The 21,607-nt window shown below is 43.3% G+C and overlaps 1 protein-coding gene across 1 annotated transcript in view; it reads left to right on the top strand.

The window, feature by feature from the left end:
• LOC114688012 (NACHT, LRR and PYD domains-containing protein 1a-like) overlaps positions 1-21,607 on the top strand; it is a 39,877-nt gene that overhangs the window by 7,790 nt on the left and 10,480 nt on the right. The window contains exons 2-8 of the mRNA XM_037201055.1: positions 5,774-7,424; positions 10,635-10,805; positions 11,557-11,727; positions 12,978-13,067; positions 15,787-15,878; positions 17,609-17,708; positions 19,484-19,707. Coding sequence (XP_037056950.1) covers positions 5,774-7,424; positions 10,635-10,805; positions 11,557-11,727; positions 12,978-13,067; positions 15,787-15,878; positions 17,609-17,708; positions 19,484-19,707 — 2,499 coding nt within the window. The remainder of the gene's footprint in view (positions 1-5,773; positions 7,425-10,634; positions 10,806-11,556; positions 11,728-12,977; positions 13,068-15,786; positions 15,879-17,608; positions 17,709-19,483; positions 19,708-21,607) is intronic.

The raw sequence follows: 21,607 nt of genomic DNA, 5'->3' as shown, positions 1-21,607 counted from the left end.
TGTGGGCATTTTGATTGGGATTGCATTGAATCTGTAAATTGCTTTTTGTAAAATGCTCATTTTTCACAATATTCTGCCAATCTACAAGCATGGGAGTTCTCTCCATTTTCTTGTGTCTTCCTCAATCTGTTTATTCATGGATTTGAGGTTTTCAATGTAGAAGTCTTTCACCTTTTAGTTGGGCTTACTCTTAAATATGTTATTTTCTGTCAGGCTGTAGGAAATCAGAAAGTGTTCATGATCCCTTTCTCAGCATATTTGTTGGCAGTGGATAGAAAAGCTAATCATTTTTGTTAAGTTATTTTTTTATCCTGCCACTTTGGTGCAATTGCTGATCATTTAAGGAAGTCTCTTATATACAATGTCGTATCATGTGAGAGATAATTTGATTTCTTTTCCGACTTGTTTCCATTTAATTTTCTTCTCTTGCATTATTGCTCCAGCTACTGCTTTGAGCACTATATGAAAAGGAGTGGGGGATGGGGTGGTGGAGAAGTGGCTCAGCAGTTGAGAGCACAGGCTGTTCTTCCAGAAGACCTGGGATCAATTTCCAGCACCCACATGGCAGCTTACAACTGTCTGTCAGTCCAGTTCCAGGGGATCTGATACCCTCTTCTGACCTTTGAGGCCACTGCGCACATGTAGTGCACAGACTTGCATCCAGGCAAAAGACCCATATACATAGAATAAAAAATGAAATGAAAAAAAACTTTTAAGGAAGAAAAGGAGTGAGAATATCGTGCAGCCCTTTCTCATTCATGATTTTAGCCAGATTACTGTGAAGTCTTTCTACATTTAGGAAAAATGTTAACTGTATGTTTGTTATAAAAAGCATTCATTATATTGAGGTATGGGGTCCTCTGATCCTATTCTCTCTACAATTTTTCTCATGAAGGAATTTTGGATTTCATCAAAGGCTTTTTTCTGCATCTACTGAGATAATCATGTAATATTAAGCCCATTTATATGATTTTTTACCTTAATTAGCTTGTATATTGTCTTAGGGTTCCTAAGGCTCTGAAGAGACACCATGATCATGGCAACTCTTATAAAAGAAAACATTTAATTGGGGCTGGTTTATAGTTTCAGAGGTTTAGTCCATTACCATCATGATGGGACATGACTACGTTCAGTCAGACATGGTGCTGGAGAAGGAGCTGAGAGTTCTACATCTTGATCTGCAAGCAGAAGAAGGAGTCTGTATCCACATGGACATAGCTCTAGCATAGGAGACCTCAAAGCCCACCTCCACGGTGATACACTTCCTCCAACAATTACACACCTCCTAAGAGTGCCACTCCCTATGAAGACTGTTTTCTTTCAAACAACCATCCATATGTTTGTTGAATCACCCTGCTTCTCTGTAGAAAACCAACTTGATCGTGGTGGATGTTCTTTTTTTGCATATGACTGCAATCAGTTTACAAGTATTTTAGTAAGGATTTTTTTTTCTTCTATGTTCATCTGGGAAATTGGCATGTAGTTTTTGAGGGATTTTTGTTTGGTTTGGTTTGTGTTTATGTGTGTGTGTGTGTGTGTGTATGTATGTAGGGTGTCTGTGAGTGTGTGTGTGTGTGTATGTGTGTGTGTGTGTGTGTGTGTGTTTATCTTGTTTTGGTATTAGTGTTATACTGGCTATATAGAAGAAGTTTGGAAGTGTTCCTGTTTCTATGGGCATGATGTTTTGTTTGTTTGTTTGTTTGTTTGTTTGTTTTATTATGAATAACTTTAGAAGAATTGTACATCTTGTTTGAGAATCTGGTAGAAATCTGCTGTAAAACCATCTCTGTCTGGCTGATTTTAGTCAGAAGGCTTTTTATTACTGTCTCAAACTCCTTATTTGTTATTTGTCTGTTCAGCTTGTGGATCTCTTATTGGTTTAACTTTGGGGACTTGGATGAATCCAGAATTTTGTGCATTTCTTTTAATTTTATAACTCAATAGAGTACAAGTTTTTAAAGTATTTCCTTGTACAGTTCTGAATTTCTTTGTTGTCTGTTGTAATATTTCCCTTTTCATTTCGGATTCTGTTCATTTGGAAACTCTCTTTTTTCTTTTGGTTAGTTGGGACAAGTGTCTGTCAATCTTCTTTATTTTCTCAAAGAACCAGCTTGTAGATTCATTGATTCTTTGTATTCTTTTACTTCATTAACTTCTGCCTGGTTTTTTTCTGATTTTATTATTATTTCTTGCCATCTACTGGATTTGTGGTTGGTTTATTCTTGTTTTTTCAAACTCTTGAATCTCTTCATTATGTCATTTATCTGTGATCTTTCTGACATTTAATGTAGGTACTTGCACCTATCATTTTCCCTTATACGACTGCTTTTAACTCATCACAGAGGTTTTGTTCCATTGTGTTTTCCTTTCATTTAGTTACAGAGTTTTAATTTCTTTCTTGATTTCTTCCTTGACTTATTCATTATTCAGTAATGAGTGGCTTAATCTCCATGAGTTTGTGGACTTAATACAGATTTGTTTGCTGTTGATTTTAAGTTTTATTTTAATATGGTCAGACAGAATACACAGAGAGGTATTTCAACTTTTCTGAATTTGTCAAGATTTGCTTTGTGTCCTGGGATGTGGTTTATTTTAGAAAAACTTCCTTGGGCTGCTGAGTAAAAATACATAGTCTTTGTTGTTTTGGTGGAACATTCTGTAGATATCTGTCAAGTCCGTTTGATGTATGGTGTCATTTAATTCTGATGTTTTTCTGTTAGTTTTTTTGTCCAGATGAGCTCTGTGTTAGAGAAAGTGGAGTATGAAATCACTTGCTCTTCTTAGGTTGATGTTACTCTGTGCTTGCATTCCAGTATTACACTTTTTATAAAATTGGGACCACCAGAGTTTGGTGCATATATTTTTAGGATTGTAATGTCTTCTTGGCTAATTGATCCCTTCGTTATAATGATGTGTCCTTATTTATCTCTCCTGATTCATTTTAGTTTAAAGTCTATTTTGTCAGGTACTAGGATAGCAGCACCTGCTTGCTCCCTGGTCTCATTTGCTAGGAATAGTTTCCATCCTTTCTCTGTAAGGTGCTGCCTGTCTTTAAAGCCAAGATGAATAATTATAGATAACAGAAAGAGTGATTTCCTTTCTTAATCCATCAAGCCAGCCTTTTATTAGGGAACAGATGCCATTTTCACTATTGAAGTTACTATTAAAAGGTGTGTATGTTAATCATAAGAATTTTGTTGTTGTTTCCTGTTGGAGGTCTTAGTCACACTGTGTGTTTCAGTAATTAAGTTTTCCTTCTACTGTCTCTTAGCTAGGCTTATTTCTCTCCTCAGTATAAGTATTGCTTCTAATATTCTCTGCAAGGCTGGCTTGCTGGACATGAATTATTTTAAACAGCTCATGCACTAGAGACAGGTCCAAATCCTACTGCTTGGGGGCCCCCCAAACAGTTCAAGCTAAACAACTGTCTCGCTTATCCAGAGGGCCTAGTCTAGTACCATGGGGGCTCCTCAGCTATTGGTCCATAGTTCACGTGTTTCCACTAGTTTGGCTAGTTGTTTCTGTATTTTTTCCAATCATGGTCTTGATATCTCTTGCTAATAGAATCCCTCCTCTCTCTCATCAACTGGACTCCTGGAGCTTTGCCTGGGACCCAGCTATGGATCTCTGTATCTGCTTCCCTCAAGCAGACATGGCCTGAGCCAGGCAGACCTTGGCCACACTCATTAGTTGTCAGCCTGTTACACTCAGGAGATGTTAGATGTTGTCCTACAAAAGACAATGAGAGCAGATCCATAGATCCTAATTTCAGAGGCGTGTTAGCCCCTAAAGCCAGGCTCTCAATAGCTAATTCTGTGAACAAATAATACACTCTGTGATCTCCCCAAATATTCTTCAGTATTTTAGCCAAGGCAGGATAGGCAACTGCCTTGTACTTTGGGAAACCAGCAGGTGCTGAGGGATGAACTTGAATTCTGGTCCATGGGGCATCCTCCTATCTGTCTTGTCTTGAGTTCCTTCCAAAGATGCTGATATGAGATTTGTGTTCAGGTCCACCTGGAGAGAGGACTCCTCAGATGCACTGGTTGGAGGAAGGGGGAGTAGGGCAGGAGGGAGGAAGCCAGCGAAGTGTGCTGTGTGAACGGTGGGGCAGGTGACATCAAGAGCAAGCATGTTCCTGTGTTTTCCATTGCCAGGAGAGGAAAGAGAGACTGGGTAACTTTTGTTGTTCTTGTTGTTTGATTAGTTGATTGACTGATTGACTGACTGACTGACTGACTGACTGACTGATTGCAGCCCAGGATGTTTCCAAACTCATCATATGGAAAAGCTGTCCCTGAACTCCTGATGCTCTTGCCTCTGTCTTCTGAGTGATGAATTACAGGACTATACAACCATGCTTAGTGGCCTTTTTGTTTGTGTGTTTAGTTGGTTGGTTTTTGTTTGCGTTTTTAGAACTTGTATATTTAATTATGCTTTTGGAGTTTGAAGTCCAAGAATAAGAAAGACTGTAACTGGTCTGCTTAAGAAAAAAAGTATACAGGCAAGCAGGTGCCTGCAGGAAAGAAAGGGAACCCCTTCCCACAACAGCTTGCCCATTTCTAGAAGAAAAGCATTGGTCACTTAATAAGGGGCCTGCCCCATGACTCCAGATACTCACACTAGACCCTTGTCTCCAAGGGTCAAATGAGTTTCAGTGGAAACTAAAGACTTCCAAACAGTGTCACAAACAAGGCTTGTTGTTACCAATGATATCTGGAAGGCAGGCCTGGGGAGAGGGGAATAAGTCTGTCTTGAAACATGAACTATTTTTTTAAATTTATTTTTACTCATTTTACATACCAACCACAGATTCCCCCTCTCATCCATCCTCCCATTCCCCCTTCCTGCCTCTCCCCCCCAAACCATCCCTCATCCCCTCTTCCAAATGGATGAGTTCTTCCATGGGGGGACAACAAAGTCTGGTACATTCAGTTGAGGCAGGACCAAGTCCTTCCCCACTTCATCAAGGGTGAGTCAGGTGTCTGACCATAAGTAATGGAATCCAGAAAGCCAGCTCATGCACCAGGGATAGATTCTGATCATACTGCCCAGTGCCCTCCAAACAGACCCAGCTACACAACTGACTCCCGTATGCAGAGCGTCTAGTCCAGTCCCATGTAGGTTTCACAGCTGTCGGTCTAAAGTTTGTGAGTTCCTATGAGCTTGGTTCAGTGAAACATGAACTCTAAGCATCCCAAGACCGTCCCTTCAGACACACAATCTCAGAACTTACAGAATGATGTTGTCAGGACTGCAATGGTGGGGGCCAATGTGATCTGTCAGGAGCAGACATTGGCTCCAATGTCTATAATCTCCCCAGTACTTCATGGCTTCTGCAGTAGAGATCACAGCCCCCAATTACAGATGGGAAAGCTGAAGCACAATGGAGCTATGGGATCATCCCATAGACTGAATGAGAACAGAGTTGTGCCTGTGAACTTACTCTTCATTCTCTGCCACTAGAGCAGATCTGGCACAGAGTAAAACATTAATAAATATCTAAAGTATGAATGAAATAATACAGCATTATTATTAATTAGTCAAGTGAAGACTTGAACTAGAATCTTATAGTCTAAATCTCACATTATTTGCACTGCCCTGTTGAGAATATCCCAGTGCCCACAGCCAGTCTGTTGTACAGCTTAGACAGACGTCTAAGTTTATCCAGGTGTTGAAGGGCGGAAGGAAGAGAGGAAGAATGAAAGGAGAAACAACTCTACTGTGGACAGTTATGCTCCATCATTCTTCCCTAATTTATGATTCATTTCAGAAATGCATCAGAATGAAGAAAGAGAGAGTCTTTACCACACTGCGTCCTGGAAAACCAAGGATTTGCTCCAAAATTTCACACAGCTATTACTTCTACAAAAACCTCGTCCAAGAGGCTGGGAGACCATGGTCTGGAAAAGCGGAAGTAAAGGTAAAGGAGAGGAGAGAGGACATCTGATTGAGATCCAAGACTTATTTAACCCAAACCCAGATACCCAGGAAGAGCCTCAGCTAGTCGTATTAGAGGGGGCTGCTGGGATTGGGAAGTCAACGCTGGCCAGGCAGGTGAGGAGAGCATGGGAGGAAGGACAGCTCTACAGAGATCGCTTCCAGCATGTCTTCTACTTCAGCTGCAGAGAGCTGGCCCAGTACAAAAAACTGAGTCTGGCTGAGCTCATAGCAAAAGACCAGACTGTGCCTGTAGCTCCCATTAAGAAGATCCTGTCTCACCCTGAGAAGCTGCTCTTCATCCTGGATGGCATAGATGAGCCAGCATGGATCTTGGAGGAGCAGAATCCTGAACTCTGTTTGCACTGGAACGAGGCACAGCCTGTGCACAGACTGCTGGGCAGTTTACTGGGGAAATCCATCCTGCCTGGGGTTTTCCTTCTGCTCACAGCTCGGACCACATATTTTCAGAAGTTTGTTCCTTCTTTAGGGCAGCCACGTTGGGTAGAAGTCCTGGGTTTCTCTAAGTCTGGACGGAAGAAATATATCTACAAATATTTCACAGAGAAACAAGAAGCAATTGAAGCTTTTAGCTTAATTAAATCAAACCCAGTGCTCTCGACCCTGTGTGTGGTGCCCTGGGTGTCCTGGCTGGTCTGCACATGCCTGAAGCAGCAGATGGAACAGGGAAGAGACCTCTCACTGACCTCACAGACCACCACAGCCCTCTGCCTGAAATACCTTTCCCAGACTCTTCCTGGTCATGCCTTGGGGACCCCTCTCAGAAGGCTCTGCTCACTGGCTGCTGAGGGGATCTGGAGAAGAAGGAGCCTGTTCAGTAAGAGAGATCTCTGGAAGCAAGGGTTATCTGAGGATGTCATTGCCCCTTTCCTGAAGGTGGGTGTCATTCAAAAGCAGCTCAGCTCTGTGAGTTATAGCTTTGCCAACTTGTGTCTCCAGGAGTTCTTTGCAGCAATGTCCTGCATCTTGAAGAATTATGAGGAGAAACATGACTTTGTGGAAACCTATGATATTGTGGAAACACTGAAGAAAGTCTATGGAAGACGTGACCTGTTTGAGCATCTCACTATGCAATTCCTATTTGGTCTTTTAAGTGAAAATGGAATGAGAGAGATGGAGAAGATCTTTGCCTGCAGGTTGCCTTGTGAGACAATGTACCTACGATGGCTCATCCAAGAGGAAGTCCTATACCATCAACCACGTTCTCTGGGTTTACTGCACTGTCTGTATGAGATTCAGGATAAGAATCTCCTGACAAATGTGATGGACAATTATCAAGCAACAAGTATGCAGGCGCCAGTAGATATGGCACATCCAGAATTTCACATAAACCTGGCAGTCCAGACAGATGTGGAGCTCATGGTGGTCACATTCTGCATTAATTTTTGCAATTATGTCTATGGACTTTGGCTGAATCCTGGTGTACAGCAAAAGAAAATGATGCCAACCCCCAGGATGGTTCTGTGAGTATCCAGACACAGTCCTCTCTCCAGCTTCCCTGTGGATCCCAGGAGCACATATGTTCCGAGCACCAGCAGCACTCTTAGCTGGATCCAGGGCATCAAGATACAGGTCATCAGTAATATCTAATTGCTGAATCTGACCACCTTTCTCTACTTGTCTCTGTGTACCTGACTATGTAATGGGCTATGAGCTTTTATCTCTCTCTATGCCTTGGCAAGAACCATCTTCATTCTCTGATTCAAATTTTCTTCACCCTTCACAAGGTTCAAATGGCCTACAGTTACTGACCCTCTCTCTTTCTAGGATGTCTCTAGGAAATGTCTACATGATGGTGACCTTGGCCCTGAGGTCTTCCTATCATCACCTCAGAAGATATATGTGTTAGAGTCCCTGTGTTTTCCCTGCTCAGATGACTTCCTTGTATGTGTCAGTGAAGGTAACATGGCCCTGGCACTCAGCCTGAAGGATTCCTAACCTCCTGCCATTCCCAGCAGCAATGTAGACCTCTCCTTCCAGGGTCTCCTACCACTGTGCAGAAGTGATGACTCAGTATCATTATGGGTCTCTCTCCCCTATAGATGATTCATTAAACACTGATTTTATGTTAGTCCCTACCAATAAATCGCAAGAGGAGACATAGAGTCGCTGCCCCAAGGATTTCAGAACTGGGAGAGAAAACAGCCAACTACTCTAATTACATAGGGCTTGACTCTTGCAAATATCAGGGACATACCAATTGTCTTGAGTTGAGGACTTAAACACCAATCTGAACAACGCAGCAAGAGCCCATGTGGATAACAAATAACTTACAAGTAGTGGGGTGAAGGTTAGAGAACAGGAAGAGAATGAGGAGAGGAGGGGAAACTGATCAAAGAGAACAAACGTGATCAAACTGTCTTACACATGTAGGAAGTTATCTCAATGACTCTTGTTTTATATGAGTAGGATGGACTAACAAAAACATACTTGCTGTAGAAAAGTGAGGATACATCAACTATCAAAACAACAAAAATTACTGTCAACCAAAATTCCATTTCTCAGAGAGGACAGCATTAAGAATTGGGGAGGTGGGCCGGGCGTTGGTGGCGCACGCCTTTAATCCCAGCACTCGGGAGGCAGAGCCAGGCGGATCTCTGTGAGTTCGAGCCAGCCTGGGCTACCAAGTGAGCTCCAGAAAGGCGCAAAGCTACACAGAGAAACCCTGTTCGAAAAAAAAAAAAAAAAAAAAAAGAATTGGGGAGGTGAGCTTGGTCATGCACACCTGTCTCCCCAATCTCAGAAGGCTGAGGCAAGAAGATCAGTAGTCCCAGTCCAGCCTGGGCTACATAGTGTGAAACTGTCTCAAAATATCAGGAACTAAGGAAACTCATTTTGAAGAGAGATTACCTAGTGTATTGGTTAAGTTTCTGTTGCTTTGATAAAACACTATGGCCAAGGCAACATATAGAAGAGTTTGTTTTGGCTTATGGTTCTAGAGGGATAAAGGTCCACCCTGGCAAAGGCGAAGATCGTGACTGGAGCAGCAGCTGAGAACTCATTTCTTGAACCACAATCAAGAAACAGAAAGAGTCTACTGGGAATGGCTCAAGGCTTTGAAATCATAAATCCTGTCCCTAGTGACATATTTCCTCCCAACAAAGCCACATCTCCTAAGCCTCCCCAAAGAGTACCACCAATTGAGAGCCAAGCATTCAAATGCCCAAGACTGGGTGACATCTCATTCAAAACACCACCTAATAAGTCCAAGACCCTAGGTTTGATCCACAGTATGAAAGAAAAAAATGTGACATGCCCTTTAATATTTTCTCTATGTGCTTTTATATGGGAACACTGAGCCACACTATCTCTGCTGTCTTATATTCACATTTATTTTCTTACTAATTCAAGAATGTCTTCTCTAGTTACTAAAGGTCTAGTACAATACCATTCTGAATAGTCTCATGATATTACCTAGGGAGAATACCTTGGTGAATTGGATCATTTTCCTGTTCTTGGCCAGTATAAGTTGTTTCTAAGTGTCTATGGTTTTAAACAAGTGAGCCTTGAAGGGCCTTGATACAGACATTGCAAGCGGAAGTGGTCTGCTGTGGGGCTTCAAAAGAATTCTCAGTATTTACAGAGACAGCGACCAGACAGGGCAAGAGAAACAAGGAACACCAGCCTGTTTGCAAAGCACAGTGGCCTTAGGAGTATTTGGTATCCTTAACATTTTTTGGTTTTGTAAATTAAAAGAAAACATCCTATACTACTGATTCAGTCAAAGTTAGCCATCTCTAATCTGTGTTTTGGAACTTGTGGTATTATTTTGAGTTTGTTATGTTGTTTTTTAACAGTGGTAGAGATCAAATGTTGCACACACCAGGCCCTAGGTGTTTGAAGCTTAGCCTGATTTAAAATTCACCATTCTCCTGCCTGTGTGCTTTGTTTCTGGCATTAAAGGAATGAAATACCACATAGGGTGGTTCTCTCTCTCTCTCTCTCTCTCTCTCTCTCTCTCTCTCTCTCTCTCTGTGTGTGTGTGTGTGTGTGTGTGTGTGTATGTGTGTGTTTCTCTCTGTCTATCACTGTCTCTCCCTGTATCTATCTATCTATCTATCTATCTATCTATCTATCTATCTATCTATCTATCTCTGTCTATCTATTCTCTCCCTCTTCTTTTGAAAAGATATAGGGACATAGACCAACACATCTGTAATGTTTATGGCCATGCTTAACATCCCACTACAAAGTCACTCTCAACCAACCTCTCCTGAGCTCTCTTCCCATCTCTCCTTTCCAGTTTTCCTTTATGAGATTCTAGAATTCTGTTCATAAGGAAAGCAGTTATATTCACATCAAAAGGAAGAAGCTGCCTGAATTACCAAGGTCCCCTTTGTGCCAAGGCCTGTGCTGGGTACTGTATATTAGAAAGAAAAGATGCTAGCCACCTGTTCACACCCTGTGGGATACCTAGATTGAGTCAGAAAGAGATACACAAAATGAACACACAACATGCTATGATAAGGATGTAGATGAGGAACCACCTGGAGGAGAGGATACAGATGTTGGAACGAAGGAGCATCTAGAAGCTGGTGAATCCTGGGGATGGCTTATTGAGACCTGGTGCTCAGGCAAATAGAAACCTAATCTGCTGTGTGGAGCTCTGCACCTCAGACCATGCACACACAATTCACATCTTTCATGCCCTTATCTCTGTCTTTCACCCTCAGATCCAGATGGACTCCAATCACTAATGCCAGTTGGCAGATTCTCTTCTCCACCCTTGAGTTCACAGAAAACCTGAAGTTCCTGGACCTAAGTGGAAATCCACTGAGCTACTATGCACTGTGCAGTCTTTGTAGGACCCTGAGATGCCCTGGATGTCACCTTAGGGTATTGTGGTGAGTCTGGCCTGAGTTCTTCACTGAAGCTGGGATGGATGGCAGGAGAGCAAAGCAAAAGCTGTGTCTGGAGTGAGGTTTCGTATTTATCAAATACTCACCAAACATACTTGACCACACCTGTAACAGAGGCCAGACTTGTTATGATAAACAAATAGATTCTGTTCTTGGGGATCCTGAAAGGCTGATATTTAGTAGAGAACCCACTAGCTATTGCTATCAACAGCCCCATGAGGTCTGCAGCGGAGCAAACCTTCTGCAGAAGTGGCTACAGCAGAGCTCAAGAACACGGAGTAAGAGACTAAATGAAGCAGGAGGGAAGAAAGCTCCAGGCCCAGGCAATGGCATCTCCCAGTCCCTCCTGCTCTCTGCCCTTGTAACCAGCCTTCTACTCTGTTTCTATGGACTCCATCTTTATTAAGATTTTACATGATGAGTGATATCATGCCCTATTCTATGGCTGGTGAATTTCACTTCAGATGGCTCTTGAAATACACCAGTCAGCTTTCCTGAGATTCATGGCATTTTGCCATGGCCAATCACAGCAGAGCAGTGGTCCCCAACCAGTACTCCCTTGCTCCTGCTGCTCAGCTGTGGGAAGCATGGAATTATCCACCCAGACTAGAAAAGGTACTCCAGAGAGCTAAACACTGCCAAACACAGCATGCCAGTGCTCACAAAGGAAAACCTGAGCTGAGTTCCTGAGAGCAGCAAGCCCTGGAGAAACTAATGGTGAGCATCTTCCATGCAGGCTTGTCGACTGTAGCCTTACATCCAGCCACTGTGCAGACCTAGCCTCAGTGCTCAGGATCAGCTCCAGTCTGACTGAGCTAGACCTGCAGCTCAATGACCTGGGAGACCGTGGTGTGAGTCTGTTGTGTAAGGGGCTCAGGAGTCCTGCCTGCAAACTCAGAATCCTGTGGTAAGTAAGGCCCCGGGATTCCCTCTGGGTAGGATGCAAGAGAAGAGAACACAGGTGCATTACTAGATGACAAGACATAGAAAAGAAAAGGGACAGATACTGCACAGTCAGCCTGGCTCCTGACCAGCTGTGCCACTTACACCCTGTGACATTGCAAGTCACTTTCATCTCTAAAACTCAGTTTCTTCATCTAGTAAAAGAATGTCATATCCACCTTGATGATGGTAATGACATAAAATGTACATATGTAAAAACAAAGATAATACCAGGTAGGTAGCTGGGCAGAGTGCAATTATTTGTATTAGCAAGGCTGTATATCCCAACAGACTCCCAGGTTTGCCTTACTCCAGGACAGTGCTTCAATCATTTATTCATTCCATACATGCATACATCCATATCAGGGCCCCTGTGTTCCAAGCATTGGTCCAGACCCTAGGGATAGAATCACAAACACACATGGCTCTGTCCTCCTGAAGCTTGGGGCAAAGAGACAGACATATCACTTGTTAACCATGATTCAGTATTGACCATCTCTGCTGAATGATGTGCAGCCAATGGTATTACGCGAATGTAATGCTATGAGAGGGTCTACTTTATTGAATGTCTCAGGAGGACTTTTCCTAGGCCTGATGGAGAAATAGGCCTTGGTTGGGCCCACCTAGAGACAGCAGCTCAGGCAACAGCAGAGTTGGACAAAGCTCTGGAACAGAAAGTGGTTCTATACAGAAGCTTACAGGCTGGACCAGGCCCCTCTCAGTGACCAGGAGGGCCGTGGTACTATATAGAAGCTTATGGTGGTCCTCTTCCCAGAATCCCGAAAGGGGTATGGCCATGACCTCTAGCCACTGGGAAAGCTGATAGCTACAGTGCTGCCATTTTCCAACAAGAGTACCCTCATTTCTGGTCATGTACCTTTCCCTGGGACAGTCTATTTCCAATGACTGACATGTGGGGAAGGGTATAAAGATCCAGCTCCTCATTTCAGCTCTGGAAAGTTCCAAAGGTCATTATCCTGGATTCAGATCTCTCTGCACACTGAACGGGCCCCACTGACACTGTGCCATGGACACATCTCCCTCTGCTCACCCTGTTGCTCTCCATCCTTTGTCCTGGTTTTGACTGAGGAATAAGCCTATATAAGGCTCCTCACTGGCTCCATCTACAGACAACAGAGGCCAGGATCCTGGACCCTGAGGCCTCATGATCCTGTGGTGAATCCCAGAAGAAACAGCTTCATCTTGTGCTTACAGGCTGGACCAGGCCCCTCTCAGTGACCAGGCGATGATGGAGCTCAGAGCTGTGAAGGCAAAGAATCCACAGCTGCTTATCTCCAGCACATGGTAAGGGGTGGACACAGAACTCCTACTGGTCAACCTAGGCACTATGTTTCTGCTCCAGACCTGAGGGGAGGCAACAGGATCCTGAGGTGATGGGAAAGACAAACAGAGCCAGGAAGAAACCAGGAACCACAGCAATCCAAGTGAGAATGGATTCTGTGTGACAGGGGGTTGTCTTTTTTTTTTCTTTTAGTTAAAAAAGTAGAATCACATAACATGCCTACATAAGTTCTTTCATTGGAAAAAAAAAAGAATATGAAAGGTGAGTCCTCTGGGCACAGCAAGTGTGACAATGGTAGGCACCAGGAAACCCAGACCACTGGAACAATGAAAGCAGAAATCATGTTTTTAGAAGACACAGAAAATCTCTTAGAGGACAAACCACCATGGGTATCAATGTCCCAACCCTAATGCTCACACACACATATACACAGGAGTATGTGAACAACACACACACACACACACACACACACACACACACACACACACTGTACTATGGGAAATAAAGCCCCAGGAGAAGAAATCATTTTCCACCCCCAGGGGCTGTGCTGAAGCCCCATGCTCACCAAGTTTAGTCAATTCCAAAGTTCATAACATGAATTCCATCTGTCTTCTGGTTCCTCAGAATCTCGGGTGGGGAAGCTTCCTTCAGTGAGCTTTATGATTCCACAGCCTGTCCAGGTGACATTTGAGCACAGTGATCTGACAGCCACTGGTCTAGAGGTCAGTGAACAGGAAAGGGTGACATAGGAGGGCCTGGAGGAGGACAGACACCACAACAAGAACAACAGACATGCTAAGAAGCTTCTGCTTCTCCCCAGAGGAAATGAGAGGCATTCCAGCACCTCAGCTAGGAAGGGGCATCTCTACCTTTTATGGTCAGCTACTATGTAGAAAATGAGCTAGAAGGGACCAGATCAGAAGCAGGGATGCCTGCCAAAGGATGTTGCAGAGGTTCAGGACACTGCTCACTTCATCCTGGGCCTGGGGTGGAATCTGTGGAGGAGGAGAGTAGAGAACAGAAAAGAGAGAGATCTAGAAGGTACTGTCTAGTTGATTAGCATTAAGGGTGAGTGATTATCAGTTTGTTTTGTGCAGCTGTAACACAATGTCTGACATTGAGCACTTAACAAAAAGAATCCAGATTATTTCTGGCAGTTTTGTTTACAAGGAAGGGCAAGGGCATGGACCCTACATCTAGAGAAGCCCTTCTTCCTGTCCCATCTGACTGCATAACTGGGATCTCAGAGAGTGAGAGGCCAAGGTGACTTTTGTGACAAGTCCTGTCAGGCCACAGGATCTATTCCTGTAATGATGGCATTAACCCCTTCATGATCTCACTGTATCTTATCCTTCATCCTATCAGCACTGACATTGGGGATTAACTTTCTTAATGGGGTCCTTCTGGTGCCAGCCCCTAAGGCCCCTTTCAGAGTCCAGAAAAGATGCTACAACAAGTGAGGGAAATCTAAGGATCTGAGGGCAAAGGAATGAATCAGCTCACACCATTCTTCTTTGTGTGTCTTTTTATTGTTCAGCTGTTCTCTAAATCTACAGCTTCTTTTCAGCTCATGTTTCCTAAATTCTATTTGTCTATAATTTCTTAGCTCTAATTCTCTATTCTAATTCTCCTGTTTCTTCTCATCTAGCCTAATACTCTTTACAGGAGGCTTGAAGCCATAATAAAAATTACAAGATTCACCTCTCTTTGGTCTAAATCACATTCCTAGAGTAAGCGATAAAGAGCCAAGCCATTTATCATGGCAACCCAAGATTTCAAGGTTTCAGGACCAAGGAAGGGGGCACAGTGCCCAGTGTGACAAACTCTGAGACATAGCTCTTTATGAGCAGACTTTGCAAGCGAATAACTAGCATGCTTTTCTTAGGTGCTTTGTGTAGTAACTTTGATTAGTCACCTACAACTCTGACCTTGTGTATAACTGTAAAGTGTCAAATGTATGATCTATTTACGAGGTCTTTAGTCTAGTTTAAACTTGCTCTGAGGTAAAAATGAGCTAATTGTGTGCAGTTTGTGTTAGACTGAGAGAAATTGTTATTTTCTTGTGTTAGTCTGAATAAAAAGAACAAAGCAGGCTTTAAGTGTCTACAATCCACATGGGACAATAAATCTAGCTATGAAGCATATCTTAGAATATTTTCTACATATCAAAATTGCACAGCTAATGAAAAGTCACCTTCCTGACCATCTACAGATATATGTGTGCCCATAAGATTGAGACACAATCATGAGATTACATATACACAGTTCATAAAAATGCATGATAATGGGGAGATATCATAGCTGTTATTGCACATGAAATTACAGATGGAAGCAACAGTATTCAGTCAGTGACCTGCAAGCCTTACTTGACAGGGTATCCCATCTAAGAATCACTCCTCTAATGGGTTGACATCTTAATTATCAATTGCTATAAGCTGTATTTGCATCTTGGCCCACAATAGCTCATGATATTGGCTCCTGACACTTTCTAATGAGTAAACATTGGGGAATACATCCAAATAAAAGCAAAGGAGGGATTGAGATGATCCTTATTCAAGCATCATGGATACCTAGGAGAATGGGGACCTTCATAGAGTTCTGGCCATGAGAAGAAGCACAGGACTGAGTTCCAATACAGATGAGTTGGATCTTTTGTGAGGATATTGGGTACACAGCCCTGGTTTCCCTGACATACGAGGAAATAAACATGTCTCTGTATAGGAAGCCACATGTGATGGACCCTACTAAGAACCCGATTGGAGAAGAAATGGGTGATAGCCTGACCTCATTCAAGCATCAAAGACTACAGTCAGGTATGTATGGGTTCAGACCCATAGCATCATGATTGGAAGATGAAGGGGGCATCTGTGGGAAGAAGTCATCATTTCTTTCTTTTTTAAATATATTTTTTTTTTAGAATTTAATACATGAATATTATATTTACATCATCTCCAGCCCTCAGTCTGTCCACTCCAACAACTCCTGTGTCCCACCAAGAAAGTCTCTTAAATTCATGACCTGTTCTTAAATATTACTGTTAAGTATATGTGTATTAACGTATGTATATATAAAAACAACCGATGAGTCCATTTCCTGTTGGTCATATATATGTTTCAGGTTGAACACTTGGGACTAGATAACCTATTAGGAAATTCTTCCTGGTGAGCGGGGAGACTGATTTTTATCACTCTCCTATCAGCTATTAATTACTTATAGCTCTTCATTTAGGAGTGGGGCATTATCAGATTTCCCCATCCACGCCAGCATGTCAACTAGAGCTGTTATTGTGAAGATATTGTTGAGGCAGAAATATTGTGGAGATTTCATGGAGATTTCAGGAGCAGCATCCCTGTCATATACAGGAAACATTATCTGCAACAGATGTCCTGAAACCAGTCATCATTTCTATGCCCTGTTTCTGACATGGAACAATACAGACTCTCTACAAACAAGAACACTACCCCTTGCAAGGCCTTCTACATCTAGAACCCAGAGAAAATACTTCTTTCTTTTCTCCCTGCTTTAAGGGTTTCTGATGCCCCTTTCTCAAGTCTGTGGCTTGCATCAGGCTCTATACCAGGGCCCTGTGTCTCATTCTAAGCTGCTATGTCCTGAGACTTACCTCCCTGTGGTGATGTATTGTGTCCCCCAATATACTTTGTCTCCCAATAAAATAAAACTTGCCTGGAGATCAGAGGGAAAAGCCAGCCACTATACAAAAGTCATGCAATGTTAGCACATGCCTTTAATCCTATCACTTAGGAGGCAAGGGTCTGTCTGGATCTATGTGGGTTCAAGGCCACACTAGGAACAGAGCCAGACATGGTGGCACAAGCCTGAAATTCCAACACTAGTTAGCTATGGAGGTCTGTACAGACAGACAGGAAGTAACAGAGCTGGGCAGGAGGAGGAAGTGATGTAGCTGGACAGAGAAAGTAAATCAGATGGCAGAACATCAAGGCATATAGGCATGGACTAGACAGGAAGTCTCGCTTTTTGGAAGCTGTGGAGTTGGTGAGGTAAGATTAGCACGTAGCTGTTCTTATTCCTCTGATCTCTCTCAGATTTTCACCGCTATATCTGGCTCCATGTTTTCTACTAATAAGACAGTTTAGAAATTCGTCTTCACCTCCCTATCCCTGCTCACCTATATTTTGAGTTATGTTCTTTTCTCTTTCAACATACCCACTTGAGACATTCTAGGAAAATCAACACTTACGGACGAGTAAGAAAGAAAACACAACAGTTGGCTTGGGAGCAGGCATTATGGTGGGATGGTTGGTGAAAAAGCACAGTGGAAAGACAATATATTATAGAAAGCATGCAGGTAGCCTGCTGAACAGTGATGAAAACTGCACAGCACACTTCCTGCTAAGACCTAGGCTAGAGAACCTAGAAAAGAGGTCAGCCATGGTCCTACACTGGGGAAAGCTGTGGAGATGAGCCTGGACGATACAGAGAGACCTCTGTCTGGCCATTTCTAGAGGAGGGGTGCTCACAACTTGCACCACCAAAGACCTTTCATCTTCTCCTGCCTCTCCAGGACACAAGCACCTGGAACCAGTGGGGACTGAAGATGACTTCTGGGGACCTACAGGGACTGTGGCTACTGAGGTGGTTGACAAAGAGAGGAACCTGTACCGGTGAGTGAGCTCTGCCTGGCAAAGGCTGACTTTCCCCGGCACGCTTTCCACACTTTTCACCTAGTCTCTACTGTCTTGACCTTCCCTCATTAATGCAGGTGACAAGGCCAGAAGTTTAGGGTGTTATAAAAACAGGGGTCTTTTTTGCCCCGCCTGCTGGGCTTCAACAGGTTCTCGACCACCCTAAGGAGGGAATGTAGGGACAGGAGATACAAAGGAAAGACACCAAGTCTGGATTCTGATCAAGGTGCACTTTATTTCTCTTCCACAAAGGTTTATATAGCTCCATAGGGTGGGGGGAGCAAGAAGCTGTCATCTGCATAAGGTGGGGCAAGCTAACAGGATGTTTGTATAGGATGTTTACAGGGTGAGAGGGTCAAGAACTCTGACTCAATGTCCTGTTGCTAGGCAATCTGACTGTAAGATGATCTAGTTCCCCATCTTATTGGGGGGTCTGTATTTTTCCACTAACTAGAGTTTCTGTCCTTGTCCCTGACACTTTTTCATACAATTTTTTAGACATTTGCAAAACTGGAGAGCACAAGAGCTTCCCTGTCCAATCACTGAGCTCCACAACCATTTTTCCAAGTTTGTTTTAACTACTCACATTCCTCCTTTGTCATCACTGTCACAGTATTGTGAGTCCAGGACATCGGGTGACTTCACACTCAAACATTTCACTATGCCTCCCCCAAAGTTAAGACAGGACCTCGTCTTCCATGACCAGCACACCATTACCACATCAACAGAGCTGACAGTTCTTCATTCCATCTTAATAGTCTGTGCTCAACGTGGCTCATTATCTGAAACATGGTCTTTCTGCTGGTTATTTTATTCATGGTGTAAACAGCATCCCTCCCCTCATTATATTTAGGTCCTCCTGTCTCTTAGATTTCCCTTAAATCTCTGTAATCTCTGCATTCCTGCTTCACTAACAACCACTGTGTGCCAAGAACCCACTAGGAGAGGAGAACGTGAGGATGAATTCAGCAGCTTTAGCTTCCAAGGGCCATAGTCCTATGAGTAATGAGTGACTGTATCTACAGTCATGGTGTCTTCCATAACTCCCTCCAACACTGTCACAGTCACTGTCTCAGCTGAAGAAACTATCATTTTCACCTCCTCCCACAGAAACTGACACTTGTCCACCCACCTGTCACTAAACAGGAAGCCTGAGAAAATCACTGAAGATCTTGGTAAAACATTTTTCAGGACCAAGGATTTATCACTAATATTAGCAGATGAACTCTTATTTTGGGGAAATATACTCTTTAAGAATATATACACTAAAAACTGAAGATGTGCTTCAGTGGTAGATCCCTTGCCTAGTGTGCAGAAGGTCCTATTTTGATCCCCAGAACTTCACACACACACATACACACACACACACACACACACACACACACACACACACACACACACACACACACACACACACACACACACACACACAGACAGGCACATGCCTATTGCATCACCCTCATCATCATCACAGGCATATCTAACTGCTCCAGGTGTGTGTTACTTGTAGGTTTTCTATAGATCACTCGGTACTCACAGGTCCATTAGATGGTGTTGTTGTTGTTACCCCTGTGTACAGATGAGGAAACAGATATGTGGGTTAAATGACTTAGAGATCCACAGACAGACAGCAGAGGAACCAGAACTCAGAGCCATCTGGCTGAAGTCTACTGTGTCCCCAGCCCTGCCCTGGGTCCGCACCCAGCAGAGGAGCAGAGCTGGTACTCACTGGTGTCTGCCTCTCCCTCTTCTAGAGTTCAGTTCCCTGTGCCTGGTTCCTACCACTGTCCCAACATAGGACTCCGCTTTGTGGTGACAAGGGCCGTGACCATCGAGATTGGATTCTGTGCCTGGAGCCAACACCTGGACAAGACTCCCTTGCAGCACAGTCACATGGTGGCTGGGCCTCTGTTTGACATCAAGGCTGAGCAGGGAGCTGTGGCTGCTGTGCACCTCCCTCATTTTGTGGATCTCCAAGGTAACCAAGGGAAGCATAAGGAGTAGAGTGGTGGTAATGAGTGGAGTTGACAGGTCATACGGGGACAGTGTAGGATGGTGGGTGATGAGGAAAGTCTATGACTTCCTTAGTGAGGCAGAGCAGATTATGAAGGTGGGCAGTGAGATGTTTTGTCATCCTTTCTTGTCTGATATATCTTCTTTGAATCATGGGTCTTCCAGCCTTATGACATTATTTCTGTTTTACCTAAAGGAGTTTCCTTAGTAGAAAGTGATGTTCTCAATAGCAATGTTAACTGGAATTTATTAAGTGCTCTGTACATAGCATATCTCTCAAGAACTTGGTAGGAAACAGAGAATAGAGTAATGTGAAGAGATTGTTGCAAGTAAGACTAAATAAAGTAACAAGGATCCTATAGTTCCCATGATACCATAATGTGAGCCATTACACTCCTACAGGCTGGGAGAAAATGATGTCACTAGATTTCATTTGAGAACTGGAGTAAGAGAAGAGGGGTATCTTAAGAAAAGAGGAGGGGGCTCACAAAGTATCTGAACCTCAGTCGTCACCCAAGATTCCTTCAGAAGATAGTTTAAGAAATGCAAAATTCCCAGTGAATGATCTCATGAAGAAAGCCATTACTACAGCTCTGTCGAGGCTACACAGCCAGATGACACTTAAGAAAGGAGAAAGCAGCAACAACCACAACAAGGATCCAGGTGTTGTACAACTGACTAATGAGGCTGATTAAGAATCTTGCTTCAAGGAGCACAGCAATAGGCCGTCCATAGAGACCAGGAGATTCCAGCTCATGAGCAGATGAAGTTGGTGTTTGTTCATGGTCTGAAGGTGATGAGCAGCCACGACAGGGGAGATCTGACACTGAAGAAGTCGTGAGATGGAACACAAAGAAACAGGGGCTGCTCCAGCCAACAGAAGAGCAACTAATAGAAAACAGGTTATAGACATTCATAGTTAATGGAAATCCCACAAGAAGAAAACAAATAAAGATGAAGACATAAAGCAGGACATGGTTGAAAAGAACTCACAATACAAACAACCGAGACATCTACAAACACACAAAGCCCTGAGCTCCAGACTCTAACACGGGAGCAGTGCTACCTGTATGGCAACTGCTTAGTGTGTCTGAGGTCCATCCAACAGTTCCACACAGAGCTTCTGGTCTCCCAACAACACTTGCCCCAGTCACCACTCAAGCTTCTTCCCGGCAGGCCACCACCTTTCCTGTGCCTTACTCCCACTCTCAGGTCAGACAATTACCCCATTGGAATACTGAAACAAGGTGATTCTGTTACAGTGTAGGAAGGATAGTCACAGGGCCAGGTGGTGTGTGTGTGTGTGTGTGTGTGTTTCCCTTCTTTGGGATTTACCACTGTGGGGTTATCTATTGCCTGTGTTTCCGTGGGTGCATCTGACTTCCTTAGGTTGGAGTTTTCCTTCTAGTGCTTTCTGTAGGGCTGGATTTGTGGACAGGTATTGTTTAAATCTGGTTTTGTCTTGGAATGTCTTGTACACTCTGTTTATGGTGATTGAACGCTTTGCTGAATATATTGGTCTAGGCTGGTATCCACAGTCTCTTAGTGTCTACATAACATCTATCCAGGACCTTCTGGGTTTCAGAGTCTCCATTGAGAAGTTGGATATTATTCTGATGATCTGCCTTTATTAGTCACTTGGCCTTTTTCCTTTGCTGCTCTTAATATTCTTTCTTTATTCTGTATGTTTGGTGGTTTAGTTATTATGTGGCAAGGAAACTTTTTGGAGGGCTATAGTCTATTTAGCGTTCTATAAGCTTCTTATATCTTCATAGGTATTTCCTTCTTTAAGTTGGGAAAGTTTTCTTCCATGATTTTGTTGAATATATTTTCTGTGCCTTCTTCTCCTTCTTCTATCCCTGTTA

The sequence above is a fragment of the Peromyscus leucopus genome, chromosome 8b, assembly GCF_004664715.2.
Source record: "Peromyscus leucopus breed LL Stock chromosome 8b, UCI_PerLeu_2.1, whole genome shotgun sequence".
NCBI lineage: Eukaryota > Metazoa > Chordata > Mammalia > Rodentia > Cricetidae > Peromyscus > Peromyscus leucopus.
Note: the sequence above shows the minus strand (reverse complement) of the source record. Positions and strands in the feature narration are given on the sequence as shown.